We start from the raw sequence: 15,027 nt of genomic DNA, 5'->3' as shown, positions 1-15,027 counted from the left end.
AAAAATAAGGTTTTTGCAACTCTTCCCCAAGATTTTGATGACTTGCAGGGCCGAAATTTTCACTCATCATTTCAGAGAAATGCCTCTAATAACACTTCATTCCACAAATTACTTGAAAAACATATTATTCTATCAAGTGCACATTTTACCCAATTTACCAAAACTTGGAAAAAAGTGGTATATGCACCTCTCCGGCTAGTCTGTCCTCGTTTTTCTTTTTAATTCAATCTGTTTCATCATACACGCCTGCCGTTTTAATTTAATGCATTTTAAAACATAAATATTTTCTTGCATGGGTCTAATAACGGTACTGGATTATATTCATTTTTTTCTGTTTTATTTTGTGCATTTGATTGAGAACTCACATCGTTAGTCTTCAGACTTAATAAAACCGAATTGAGTTGGAATTAAAATTTAGAAAAAAGGAAGGAAAGCTAGTATCGTCAAACAAATAGAAGGAAACTCTGCTGCTATACTTTGCGACCGATGTACCTCCGAAAACTAAACATTACAGGAAAGGAATCAATGAAAACGTGGCTTGAAACCAAAGCTGATACATTTATTAGAGAAGAAGCTATATCAAACATCCGGCAAACATCAAACAAAGTTTTCACCCTACTCAATATTTCTTTTTCGATTACTCTCAATTCCTAAATTGCGAAGGTGTGAAATCATATACAGAGGATGAAATGAGTACACATTCCTAACAACCGTGGATACATTTTTTAAAGGGAAATATAAACAATCACTCAGGCAAACAAATTGGCTTCCATATTTTGATAGGCATTATTTTAACATCATGAGACTTGGAAGGAATATACTACCAACTCAGAATGAAAGTATGGGCTTACGAGATGGAGAACACAATCTCATAAAAGCAGCATCTGTATCTCGTTGTTATAAGAATAGTGCTCAATACGTCGCTCAATTTGGTGCCTATTTCTTGTTTTTTTTGACATTGAGCCCGATCTAATACCAAGGAGGGGGGGGGGCAGTACGTGGGGAAAATCCCGTGGTGTTCGGGATACAGGAATAGAGAATGTTGGAAATTACCAGCTGAGATGGAGATGGTGACGATGGTACTCATTTACTATGCGGTGGAGAACCTTACTTAATTACAACAATAAGGAAGATATCAGACCCGACAACTTGTCGGGCAAAAATGTTGATAAAAAGCTCTCCTACATGAGTATTCTTGATTGGCTCCGGTTAAAGCTAGGCTGCACTTGCACGATTCTGTGGCACATATTGGCCGGGCATATTGGCACGACTAATGCCATGACAGTGCGCAAACTAACTGGCGTGAAGTGTGCGTAAACCCGTCGCCGTCGTGACTGCGTGCCATATAACTATGGTGCCATGTCAGGTTTGAGAAACGATCCCTTTATAATCACTAAAAAAAACCTTTTTGGGGGATTTCACTACAAATATAAAGTTAAGGTCCCAACACCATGTACTTGAAATCAACCATTTTCGTCACGAGAATTTTCACTACCCAAAAAAGGGTTTTCACTACAAAATGGAGGTGATCTCAGTAAATTTTCTGCTATTTCCGAATTTCCAGGGGGTGAATAACACAAGCAGGTAAGTAAATATGGGGGGGGGGTGCTTCACCTCATATTTCAGGGCCATTATAACGTAGATGGCGCAATCTTTATAAATTGACAAGATGGCAGCGCCCATGAAAAGAAAATGTGACGGATCTGGAACAAATGTTTCACCGCCTGAAGGAGAATTCCTTGTCAAAAAACAAAGTACGGACTGTCAGATATTTTTATCATGGTGCGATAAAGAAGGAATCCTTAAAAATCCTAAGGTTTGTTGCCATTTAATTTAGAAATTAGACACGTTGAAGTACCGTATGTAGACCCTATTGTTTGGCTCACACACTAACGTAACCCAGCTAACTCCCGCCCGCTACGCGGGCGGGAGCCCAGGACCTTACGTGTAATTTGGCATACTCACCCGACAAGCGTGAAGTATGGTCAAAATAATTCTATGAATAAATAGTTAAAACAGAAATCGGCAAGACTTCCATATGTCCCCTCCACTAAAATTGAAAAAAAAAATATGGAGGTTTATCAAGAATTATCTAACATATATCTAAGAGATTTAAGAAGGAAAAGTCGGATACATACCAAAATATGCTTTATTCCGTCAAAAATTTGAGTGTGTGTAATTCCCAATGGCATCGGTTTATTTAGTCAGAAAAATAAATACCCAATACTCTTGGAGAGTAGACTAGTTGTAATATCGGTTGATGATTGTTATGAAACCCATGGCTTTCAACAATTCCTGCTAGCTCAGTGAGTAAGGCGACAGACTGGAGATGCTTCGTTCTGCAGCGAGAGGTTCGAATCCAAGTTCCCACCGGAAGTTAGAAGAAAAAAAAGAAGAAAAAAGAGAAAGACAGAAGGGGGTTTTGGGGAAGTATTTTTTAAAATTAGTGGAGGGGACATATGGAAGTCTTTCCGCACTTACCAGGCCATGATTATATGGATGAAGGTCTAACAAGTGGCAGTTTCCTGACATCTGGCAGTAGAGGCGCACAGCCAATATGGGATTGGGAGACTCCAATAGGGGAGACAATCTCCCACATTGGAGACTTGCTTTGCAAAAGGAGCAACACCAACAAAAGTATGATTTTTTCCACCCAAAATTTTGTCTCACTGAGGTCAGAAGCCCATTTGTTTTGTGTGTGATTGATCACAAAAATCCTTATCAAAACAAAAGTAGACGGTGAATTTTTAAAGTAGACGGTGAAAAGGGGTAATTTGTCATGAGGAATCTGCTTATCACATTTTTATTTGCCGCCAAGGTAATCCTTTTGCCGCAAATGTAAACAAAGGAAATTAGTCTCCAGAACTGGAGACTGTCTCTGAAATTGGATACCCAAATTCTTTACAAAAGTCTCTGATATTGGAGATAATTTCCCACATGGGAGACAGTCTCCAATATTGGCCGTGCGCCTTAGACTACTGTCTGGGCACAAACTGGAACCTCAAAAAAACAAAAAGTTCTCTCCTACCCCCGTCTCGATCGGCCATTTTGTTATGAATCGTAACAAAATGGCTGATCGAGACTGGGGTAGGAGAGAACTTTTCGTTTTTTGGAGGTTCCAGTTTGTGCCCAGATGTCGGGAAACTGCCACTCGTTAGACCTTCATCCATATAATCGTGGTAAGTGCTTAATTTCTGTTTTAACTATTTATTCGGAGAATTATTTTTGACCATACTTCACGCTTGTCAGGTGAGTATGCCTTTACACGTAAGGTCCCGGGCGCTAGTGTTAACCCAGGGAACTCCTGCCCGCTATGCGGGCGAGAGTTCCCTGGGTTAACACTAACACAGCCATTCTCATTTACGGTACCAGTAGGTACTTTTTTTGAAGCGCCACATACCGGTATCTTGTTGAAAATCTGTAAAAAGTGTAGGCTAATGCTTCACTATCCATTACGCAAACCAGCAATGTATCAGAGGCCCCTGGTGAGGTCTAGGGGGCAATGCCCCCAAGAAGTTTTGGATTATGGGGCCTTTAAATTGCCCAGAAGGGGCTCTAAATTAATATTTAACAACAGAAGAACTACAAATGCCAACAAACTACACAATATCAATATTAAAAGAAAACTGACCAGTGACTTTTTCACAACATACCAATGATACCACTAGTTCAGACTGTTCTGAACCAGATCTAGGGGTAATAAGAATAGCAGGGCCCACTGGAAGAACAGTTTTCAGAACTGAAGTGGCCTCCCTCGGTAAATATACCTACAATTCCTCAGGTTGGTGGACATGAGCTTAAAAATTCAAATTCAATATTTTCTTGAATTTTTTAATACTTTCAGTCCTTCATACATGATAGTTTCAGGGACAAGAAATAAAAAGTTTATTTTCATATGTATACTTTGGAAAAAAATGGTCAAAAGATGTGTCTTCCATTGTGTACCAAAATACAAGACAAATAGTGAAAAATGAAATATGCCTTATTGCCATTTTGTTGTTGCAACAACATACCACTTTACATATTTCTGAAGTTTAGAAGAGTCAAATTACTAAAAATACACAACCGCTTTTCAAGTAAATTTGTAGTACTCGTTCAAAAATGAACATTGCAACCTGCTCAGGTGATGTAACGTGAGTAACCGAAAAAACTGACTTTGTTTTCTGAGAGAAAAATTCTTCAGTTAATTGGTGGGATTTTAAATTCTCTTCCTTCAAACAATCTTTGACACAGTGATGACTATCAAAATCATTAAAAAGTACGATTTTTTTATAACTGTAACGTGAGTAACTTTGTAACGTGAGTAACCATCATGTAATGTGAGTAACCATCATGTAATGTGAGTAACCAGTAAAAATTATTCAGTTCGGTAACATTTTCTGTGGGATGTCAAGTTTTAATTCTCATGGTGAGTTATGAAGTTATTTTTGATTAATTAAAAGCAAAATGAGGGTACATTTCTTGATGCGACTCTTTGTTCATCAAAATATCAGTGGTCATACAATCACACAAAAATTGAATATTAGTAGAAGTATTCACAATGCGAGAGTGCATTAGTAAGACTTGGTTTTGATTAACCAAACTTTAAAGAGTGTTCGAAAACACATTGAATGCCCTTACCTGTAACCCTATCTAGGCCGGGGTATTTTGGGAGTTGATATGGCCCGGGGGTGGGGGGGGGCTCCCAGGCCCCCCTTGAGATCTCGGCCATTGGCCGCACGATCACGCCAAAAATTTGCATGCAGGTTGTCTTGGACATAATCTACAATACTATACAGTAATTTATTTCATGCAAATTGGTATTAAGCGATTATGCTAATTTATGCATAATTAGTAAGCGAAATCGTACTTTTCCCTCCTACTCCCTAATAAAGCTCCAATTGTTCCAATTTTTGGTATAAAATCTCTTTTAGATGTTCCTAGCAATGAATTTTATACACATTATTGAATTTTTAATGACATGTGTGTTGTTAACCATACATGGACAAAATGTAACGTGAGTAACCGTAACGTGAGTAACCATATTATCTGCACCCCAAGTAAAAACCATGTGTTCTTTATTTTTTTAATTATATACAAAGTTTGTCTCCCTAATATACTTCTGTGAAATGGATATAATCAACTTTCATAAAAGCCTTGTATGAGGAGACTTTTCACTTATGTCGACTTTTCATTTTATGCATGTCCAAATCATGTAACGTGAGTAACCGACACATTCCAAAGATTTTCCAGGAGCATAATAGAATTTCCCAAGTTTTGTTTTTATACGAAGGATAGTCAGACTGTGTACTTTGTTGTGATAAGGAGATGTTTAGTTCCTATCAATAATAATGGAGTTACAGCTCCAAGTATGAGTCAAGGTGTCTCCAAATGTAATGTGAATAACCGTGGAATAGCCCACCTACATTATTAATATCATATAACAAGGACAGCCAGTAGATGTCAAAAATCAAAGATGGCGTCAAGAAATCTGAGTCTAAAGTGACTGCTGTTACTTAACAAGTGGAATGCCTCTGGCCGTCTCACCTGCATCGCGCAGTTCAATATAGCAGCAGTGCTGACTTTGAAAACTACTCTAACTCGCACAAGATGTTCAGTGATACATGGTTACTCTTATGTCCACTTTTTATGAACTAGACCAATAAACCTACAGAGATATGATGGTTATTCAACAAAAAACCCCAACATGGCCAAAGTTCATTGACCTTACATGACCTTGATCATGTGACCTGAAACTCGCACAGGATGTGCAGTGGTACTTGATTACTCTTATGTACAGGTTTCATGAATCAGATCCATAAACTTTCAAAGTTATGATGGTAATTCAACAGATACACCTAATTTGGCCAAAGTTCATTGACCTTTGACCTTGGTCATGTGACCTGAAATGTGCACAGGATGTTCAGTGATACTTGATCACTCTAATGTCCAAGTTTAACGAAATAGACCAATAAACTTTCAAAGTTATGATGGTAATTCAACAGATACCCCCGATTCGGCCAAAGTTCATTGACCCTAAATGACCTTTGACCTTAATCATGAGACCTGAAACTTGCACAAAATGATCAGTGATGCTTGATTACTATTATGTCTAAGTTTCATGAATCAGATCCATAAACTTTCAAAGTTATGATGGGAATTCAACAGATACCCCCCAATTCGGCCAAAGTTCATTGACCCTAAATGACCTTTGACCTTGGTCATGTGACGTGAAACTCATGCAGGATGTTCAGTGATACTTGATTAACCTTATGGCCAAGTTTCATGAACTAGGTTCATATATTTTCTAAGTTATAATGACATTTCAAAAACTTAACATCAGGTTAAGATTTTGATGTTGATTCCTCCAACATGGTCTAAGTTCATTGACCCTAAATGACCTTTGATCTTGGTCATGTGACATGAAACTTTAATAGGATGTTCAGTAATACTTGATTAACCTTATGGCCAAGTTTCATGAACTAGGTCCATATACTTTCTAAGTTATGATGTCATTTCAAAAACTTAACCTCAGGTTAAGATTTGATGTTGACGCCGCCGCCGTTGCCACCGGAAGAGCGGCGCCTATAGTCCCACTCTGCTATGCAGGTGAGACAAAAATGGACATAGTTCATTTAAAATATACCAAGGACATATGATTTTGGTGTGTACTCAATGGTGTCATGATTAAAATGATACCCTCGACTGGTTACAAAGATAATGCACTTGTCCATTTTGCCAAAAAATCCAAGAAAGTTTTCAAAATGGCATCTAAAACGAATCCTATCACTCAATAATGGTCAGAGCTTATACAATATTAATCTGTGAGAAATAATTTTGGTGTCTACATCGTGGTATAAAGGGTCAGATAATACATCCAACAAGTAACAAGGGTATTTAGTTTTCGATTTGTCCAAAAAATCCATGGTAGATTAAAAAAAATCACCAAATGGGTGCTATTACAAACTCATGAATCAATATAACTTATCCCATACATTTAAGTGTAGACACCAAAATGAAAATGTTTCTCACAGGTGGATATTGTATGAATGATGTATCCACTTTGGTTGGTTGGTAGAATAGTCATCTAACTGGAAGTCTTTTAGATAAAATTTTAGCTGTCTTTGGATGATAAATTACCATAACACAACAATTCAGTTTTTTTAACTTGGCGCAAAATTGCTAATACACTTTATTTTAGGTCCGCGCGGTGTAGCTAGCACTTGTAGCAACTGCATGAGTTGGTAGCGAATTGGCATATGATCGTATTGCAAGCGCTGCAAGTTGAATTGTTCGACTCATGATCATCGGGGTAATTCCCCCAATTTACCTCCAACTACGTCACTTTGTTGTTCACTTCATTATCATTCTATTCATCTCCAAAATCATCAATTTGAAAATCCAAATCTAGATAAAATTCTGGGTTTTCTTTCATTTCTTAAGTATTCAGTGACAGTGTGGAGAAAACGTACCCACGCAACTGGTTTTGCATGCAAGTGGAGCTTCACGTGGGAGAGCCAATCACGCCTCTCGTACACAGTGACGTCTTCGCGGAAGTAATTCTGTGTGTTTGAAGCATTCAGAGAGACTATCAAAACTATCAATTAACTGAGTTTCATCGGTCTCCATGATAAATAGTGTACACCATCGTCTTCTCCTTATTTTCTCCTTTGATTTGATATATGATTCTCCATTTTTATGATTTTCAATATATTTCTTTTAACATAGTTTATTCCTTGCCAAATGTATGATTGAGTCTTGGAAAAGTTTCAATGGATGACAAGATTTTCATCAGCAATTCTTATGGCCTATATAAAATATTGATGTGTTTCTTGATAAAGGTAACAGTAAGACGACAAGGATCCTGTGCTCAGTGTGGTATGATAGCCCTGGATGATATCAGTAAGGGAGAGATCCTCTTTACCATTCCCAGGTCAGTCCTACTTCATCCAGGGACATGTAGTCCAATCCTAGCACAACGACTTGAACAAGGTATGTTTGGAAATATCAATGAACCTCATGTTATATAACGTAGTGGAATCCTATAATGAGTTCTTTGATATTGAAATCACAATACGGGATCATGCCAGTGAGTTGATTGTTTCATGTAAGATAATGACACTTTGTGCTGCTTTCTTCTCCAAGATGTTGATTACCTGCATTATTAATTCTCATAAGATTTCTTCTTGGACCATATGGTTCCATAAGGCAATTTTTTTTTTAATACATGGTATTAGTAGTAATAAAAAGTTTGGAAGTCCATTTCCAAGTGTTGATCTTTTTTGTGTTCAATTTGTTGTTACCCACAAAAAGCAAATGAAAATCAAAATGCACTTTTTAGTGAAACATGGTTTTGTTTGTATTAAAATGAAATCTTTTGAAATTAATTCAAAATCCAATCCAATGCTCCCAAAATGGCTACAGACATGCGCTTGCACTGCTATCAGGATTATCTGGTGTGATTCAGTTTTCTTTCTGTCCATAGATGCAGATAGTTTGGAAACAGACAGCGGATGGGTGCCTCTTATCCTAGCAGTGATGTATGAATACACCAACCCCAGCTCAAAATGGCGGCCATATCTTGATCTCTTCCCAGACTATACTGAACTTGATCAACCAATGTTCTGGGACAGGTACAGAGGAAATAATATCTGCAAAGAACAATGCTCCATGCAATTGTTTTTGCATGGTATGCATTTACTTTTCTAAATTTATGTAAATGACAACTGTAAAAGGTATATCTTAGTATTGTAGTTGTTCTTATGAGGGTGTGTATGTTTGTGTGGGTCAACCCCTGTCTGGAACTATGGAATTTATTTTTATGAACTTTGTGAAAGGAATTTAAGCTTCTGTGTGAGACATTATTATGCACTGTGGCTCAACTTATTGTACAACAGCAGGCATACTATCATTTTGTTAATATAGGGCCTGTTGGAGAAAGATTTGCATTTAAATGCTAGTAAGTAAAAAAATCAATCTGGTTGAAAATTAAGTTGCGTACGACTTTTGGAGTTGCATTGGATTGCAACTGGTTCAGCAATGAGCCCTTGTATTACGAAACGAAAAGGAGCGATTGATCCATTTAAGACTCCACTGTTTGACAACATTAATGTAATAATTCCTGTATCTCTTTTACCTATATTCTTTCATCCTTACAAGCAGAAATTACATGGAACAGGAATTGAGAGGGACTGGTATACCTGAAGCAGTGCAAAGAGATCTCAGGAATATTGATAGTGACTACCATGATACTGCTCTTCCATTCATCCAGAAAAATACAGATTTGTTCAGGTAATCATCATGTAACATTGATCAAGGGAATATTTCACGAGAAGTCTTTTCAGTGGTTTCATAATCTACAAAAAAATCCTTGCATCTAATTTGGCAAGAGAAAATTAGGCAATGAATATCACTAACGATACAATGAAATGCCCCCTAGACGGGAATGATGTAATGAATTCCTTATATTTGTATTCCTGTGTTAGTTCATCTGTTCATTTTAGTGCAGTTGTTTACTGGTATTTATTTTCCTTTTTGAAAGCAAAGACAATTTCAGAGTGGCCTTTCGAGGAAACCCTAAATGAGGATTAAGAGCAATTGTTTTCCCTCACCTGCTGCTATTAACTTTTTCATTTGATTACAGTGAGGAGAAACACAACTTTGATCTTTACAAACGAACGGTATCATTCATCATGGCCTATAGCTTTCATGAATCACTGGACTACGATGAGGATGATGATGACAGTGATGATGACGATGATGATTATCCACCCATGATGGTTCCCTTAGCTGATGCCCTGAATCACATCGCTAAGAACAATGCGCATCTCAAGTTTGGCAAAGAAAGTCTCAGCATGGTGGCTATCAAAGACATCAAAAAGGTATTAATTACTGACGGCAATTTAATTTTTTTTTTAATTAAATAATTTCCTGTGGTATCTTGATCTGATGGTTATGGCAATTGTTTCACTGACACATCTGAGATAATTCATTTTTATTTTGGTTCAAATCAAGTTGATCATAATCATTATGGGGTTTCCTCGCAGACATAGTAAAGGAGCAACTAATATAAGGTAAAGATTACTTCTTAAATATTTTAAGAGGAAAGGGAAAAAAGAACAAACAAACCGGGTTATAGTTTGAATGCTAAGTTTTGCTGTTCATTTCTTGCTGAACTATATTCTCCCTCAACTTTCTTTATTTTCTCTGTATTAGGGGAGTGAAGTTTTCAACACCTATGGACAAACAGCCAATTGGCAGCTTCTTCACATGTATGGCTTTGCTGAGCAGTACCCAGAGAATGTCTATGATACGGTAAGTCTATCTCAAGTTTCTTATTCTTTTTCTAGTTACATTACATCATGTATGTATTAACACTTTCTTATCATTTGTCTCACAGTATTGTAGTAATCTCAAAGTCATCAACTGATTTCTTTTCTTTGACCAAAGGATTTTTTGTCTCGCCCACCAGAGGTGAAGGTGAGACTTAGGGATCCAAATGTCGTCCGTCCATCACAAATCTAATGACACATAACTCCACAACCGTAAGTCGCTATTCAACCAAACTTGGATGGTAGATGGACTTGCATGTTTTGCTGCAGTCGGAGGTCACATGGTAAGGTCAAAGGTCATTTTCAGGTCATCGTTAAGGTTTACATGCAGGACTCTCTTATGACACCTAACTCCACGACCGTAAGTCACTTTTCAACCAAAATTGGATGGTAGATGGACTTGAGGGACCTGCCTGTTATGCTGCAGTCAAAGGTCACATGGTAAGGTTAAAGGTCATTTTCAGGTCAACGTTAAAGTTTACATGCAAGACTCTGTTATGACACCTAACTCCGCAACTGTAAGTCACTTTTCAACCAAACTTTGGTGGTAGATGGACTTGGGGGACATGCATGTGATGCTGCAGTCAGAGGTCACATGGTAAGGTCAAAGATCATTTTCAGGTCAACGTTAAAGTTTACATGCAAGATTCTCTTATGACACCTTACTCCGCAACCGTAAGTCGCTTTTCAACCAAACATGGATGGTAGATGAACTTGGGGGACCTGCATGTTATGCTGCAGTTGGAGGTCACATGGTAAGGTCAAAGATCATTTTCAGGTCAATGTTAAAGTTTACATGCAAGATTCTCTTAAGACACCTTACTCCGCAACCGTAAGTCACTTTTCAACCAAACTTGGATGGTAGATGGACTTTGGGAACCTGCATGTGATGCTGCAGTCAGAGGTCACATGGTAGGTCAAAGGTCATTTCAGGTCAATGTTAAACAAGACTCTCTTATGAAACCTAACTCCGCAACCGTAAGTACTTTACAAAAAAACTTGGATGGTAGATGTACTTAGGCAACCTGCATGTTTTGCTGCAGTGGGAGGTGACATGGTAAGGTTCAGGTCAACATTAAAGTTTTTGTGCAAGGCTCTTATGACAAGTGTTATTCCATCCCAGTCATTTCACAATGAAGTTTTGATACAATTCTGTTGCATGCCCTTGCAAATCATAAGTGGACGAGACACAGAATCGCTTTTTTCTTGTTCTTTTCTCATATTTTTGTATTACTACAATTTATTATAGAGAAGGCTTGGTCACTAATTGCTAAATATATTTACTATAACAACTCAAGACCTTTTAGATGAATATTTAGACCTTCCCCCTGATTTTAAGATCCGATGCGGTTGAAGTACTATGTTAAAATTTAGTGACCAGAGTTTTAAACCAAGTTGAGTGTGCCAGAGGCTTTTCATACATAACAAATAATCCTAGGTCCTTTGAAGAGATTTAGAGCCATCACTCCTCTGGTTGGTAACTAGCACCTATGGTCTCCTTAAAGCAGCCAGATGGAACCAACCAATGAGTCATTTCTATTGTGTTTCCCATACATCTTAGGTGGATATTCCGCACAGATATCTGCTAGAAGAAGCTCAATCACATGAAGCATTCAGTGCCACTCTGGACAAGAGATGGGAGTTCTTGAAAGGAGTGGAAGCGGTGTCTGATGATGGAGCGTTTGTGGTGAGCGTGGATGGAGTTCTGACCGATGAAGAAATGTTTCTGGCACTTACGGTAAGTCTCTACAACTTTCCTTTGTCCCACATTGTCCCTAATATTCTGAAACCCATCTTGTATCTACATGTATCAACTTTTGTCATGTTCACATTAGCTTGAGGTGCTTCAAACGTGTAAAATTTTCTTACTTTATTTTTCAAGACGAAAAGATCTATGAATTACATAGACTTTTTTTGGACTCCAGTTAAAACAATACTGACAAGTTAAAGGACTGGGACTGTGTAATAAGTAAATTTTTCTCTGAATACATACAATGGTCTATCCTTCCCGTCTCTCTACCTTTCTCTCCATCTTGCCACCTTATTTCACTTCTTTATTCCTTATCTCTTATTTCTTGTGCAGATTCTAACCCTTGACCAGGAAACTTTTGACAGCCTTGGACCAGATGACTGTCCTAGTGCTGTCGATGATTCCTTTACAAATGGTAAGAACAATATCTCTTGTCTTTCATGTGAATGGATGTGGATTTGAATATTTATGACAAATGCTTTACTATTTGTTACTTTTGAATAATTTTGTGTGAGGATGTTGGCAATTTGTTTTTCTCCAAAATAAGTTGATCTACATTGATTCTTTTAACATCAGTTTATTTCCTGCAGATTTCTAACTTTCTGGTGTTCCCTTTGTTTTGAATTCAAATTGAAGGATTTTTTTGTGAGAACAATAACAAAGTTTGAACCACAGGGTAAAAATTACCACAATATTAAGAAGTAATTTCGATATGGAGAGTGAATAAGCTGGTCATTTCACCCTTTTTTCCAGTTTTTCTCTTCATGTTAGAATTTTCTCTCAATCAAAATTTGCCTCGTGAAAATGGCATAAAATACCATATTCTAATCTGTTGAGTGAATGCTTCCTTTGCGATAGGCATCATACATACATAGATTATCCATGGGTGAGGCGATGGCCATTCACATCCAAATAAAAATTAATTTCAAGCAAATCAAAATCAATTTTTGTGTGAAGTTTGATTGTTTATGAACCTAAAATATGATTGTAATGGTTGATGAATCAGTCTTCTGGGTCCCTTAGCCATTGGGTTTTGAGAAATGGATGAATTCTTCCACTGTATCTAGGTCATTATTCTGTATTTGCATGTCATTTGCAGCCGAGCTTTGTAATTTGCCAGAGACTTGGAGAAGGCTACTAACGGGTGCTGCGAATCGAACCTTGAAAGCTTTCAATGATCATCATGCAAAGGATACTAGCTCAGAATTGCCAGAGCCAGAGGAGTTGGCCAAGCTGAGTACAAGAACACGCTATTCTTTATTTGTTAGGATTGGACAGAGAAAGATCCTGGAAAGACTGGTAGATTTCTGTAGGATTACCTGGTGAAGGATAAGAGAGTCTGCTACGGAGGTAAAGCCAAAAAGGAGGAAACTGAAAAGCTTCATCCTAGAGGAATTCACATAACCGAAACCAAGGGTATGCCATTTTCTATAAGGATTGTGGGGAAAAGACTGATTTTTGGAGGATTGCCTAGTTAGAATTAGGAGAGATGATATAATTATGAAAGACTAAGCTAAGTCTAAAGTGCACAGTGTTATCTGTTTATTAACAGAGAAAGAACCTTGATAGATTGCTTCATTTCAGTTAGATTACTCAGCGAAGGAAAGGAGAGATAGAGGAGGAAGTTGAGAATGAGGAATAACATGCAAGATTTCTTTGGCAAGCACTGGTGCTACTCTCCTTCCTCCACTGTAGGCTGTTTGCACTGACAAATTGGGATTATCTTTCAGTTACCATAGTATTAGACCAACCCCAGTGCACTTTTTATCAGATATGACATCTTGTCAAATGATAAATATTAACCATTTTAGGCAGATTGTATAACAATATTTTTCAGATTGGTTTATTTGCTCCTCTACACATTTGGTTCTCTCCCGTTTCATCCTGAGAACCATTTGATCTATTACAAAAAGACTGAAGCCCTTTTGACAATGGCATCTTTTAACCCCAGACTTTCTGTGGTACATTATTTTCAATGGGAATAATGACCTTTTTCATCTAATTTTGGTCTGCAAACAAGAAGAGTATACACGATACATTGTACTTGACTATTTTCCCCATCATTTCATTGGCTTGCTTGGTTCCATGACTGTGACGTAAGCTCTGACTTTTTTCAGAACTTGTTGGTATGGGACTTTCTGTGGGGCTTTCCCACTTTTACAAAAAACCAGAGTAAACAGGAAGCAGGTCAAGGATGGTTATGTACAAATGATGGGGTAAGGTCTCTTACCCTCTCTGGTGGTATTGGAATAAGTAAAAATTCACTCTGTGAAAAATGTAACAATATGTAAAAATACCCTGTGTACATATCAGACCAGGGGGTGTTTCACAAAGATTTAAGAATGACTTAGAGTCGAAATTAAATGTCTAGTTGCCCGGTATAAAAGGCATGGCAGTATTGGTCAGATCAAGCCAAGAAGACATGCACTACTGCGTATTGATCAATAAGATTGCGTATTGCATATCATGTACACGTCAGGATTTAAGTGCAACCGAAGTCATTCTTAAATCCTTGTGAAACATCCTCAGGGCCAGTTATTTGACCCAATGAGTATGATGAATAAGTATTTTATCATGTTTCAAAAAAAGCTTTACTCATTTGCAATGGCTGCCAATGAAAAAAATAGATATGGTTCTGGAAATTACCTATGTATGGAAAGCTCAGATCCACCTTTTATTTTACCAAAATAATTTTATGTGATAAACCATAAACACCTAGCAAACTGATTGCAAATGATCATTCATTTTACATATCTCCCTCAATTTTAAAAGCTCCAAAGGACTCGCCTCTCACAAACTGACAGATTGGGAGCCTAATTCCTCTGCAACCAAATTTTCATACCTTTACCAAATGAGCTATGAATAATTTTAAGGTATTTTGGTATGAAATGAAAGTTGAGTCTATGAGCATTCCTTATTAATTTTTCCCAGTCATAAATAACTTTTCCTTGACTGCCATTACAAAAG

The 15,027-nt window shown here is 37.5% G+C and overlaps 1 protein-coding gene across 1 annotated transcript; it reads left to right on the top strand.

Annotated features, from left to right (window-relative positions):
- Positions 1 to 1,641: 1,641 nt before the first annotated feature.
- On the top strand, positions 1,642 to 14,640 carry LOC121409044 (N-lysine methyltransferase setd6-like). The gene is made up of 9 exons (XM_041600830.1): positions 1,642 to 1,816; positions 7,821 to 7,971; positions 8,465 to 8,612; positions 9,142 to 9,270; positions 9,623 to 9,860; positions 10,195 to 10,293; positions 11,872 to 12,048; positions 12,394 to 12,475; positions 13,160 to 14,640. The coding sequence occupies exons 1-9, from the start codon at positions 1,670 to 1,672 to the stop codon at positions 13,384 to 13,386; spliced, it is 1,398 nt and encodes a 465-aa protein (XP_041456764.1). The 5' UTR covers positions 1,642 to 1,669; the 3' UTR covers positions 13,387 to 14,640.
- The last annotated feature ends 387 nt before the right edge of the window (positions 14,641 to 15,027 follow it).

The sequence above is a fragment of the Lytechinus variegatus genome, chromosome 2 (assembly GCF_018143015.1).
Source record: "Lytechinus variegatus isolate NC3 chromosome 2, Lvar_3.0, whole genome shotgun sequence".
In the NCBI taxonomy this organism is placed as follows: Eukaryota; Metazoa; Echinodermata; class Echinoidea; order Temnopleuroida; family Toxopneustidae; genus Lytechinus; species Lytechinus variegatus.
This window is presented reverse-complemented; position numbering and strand designations above follow the sequence as displayed.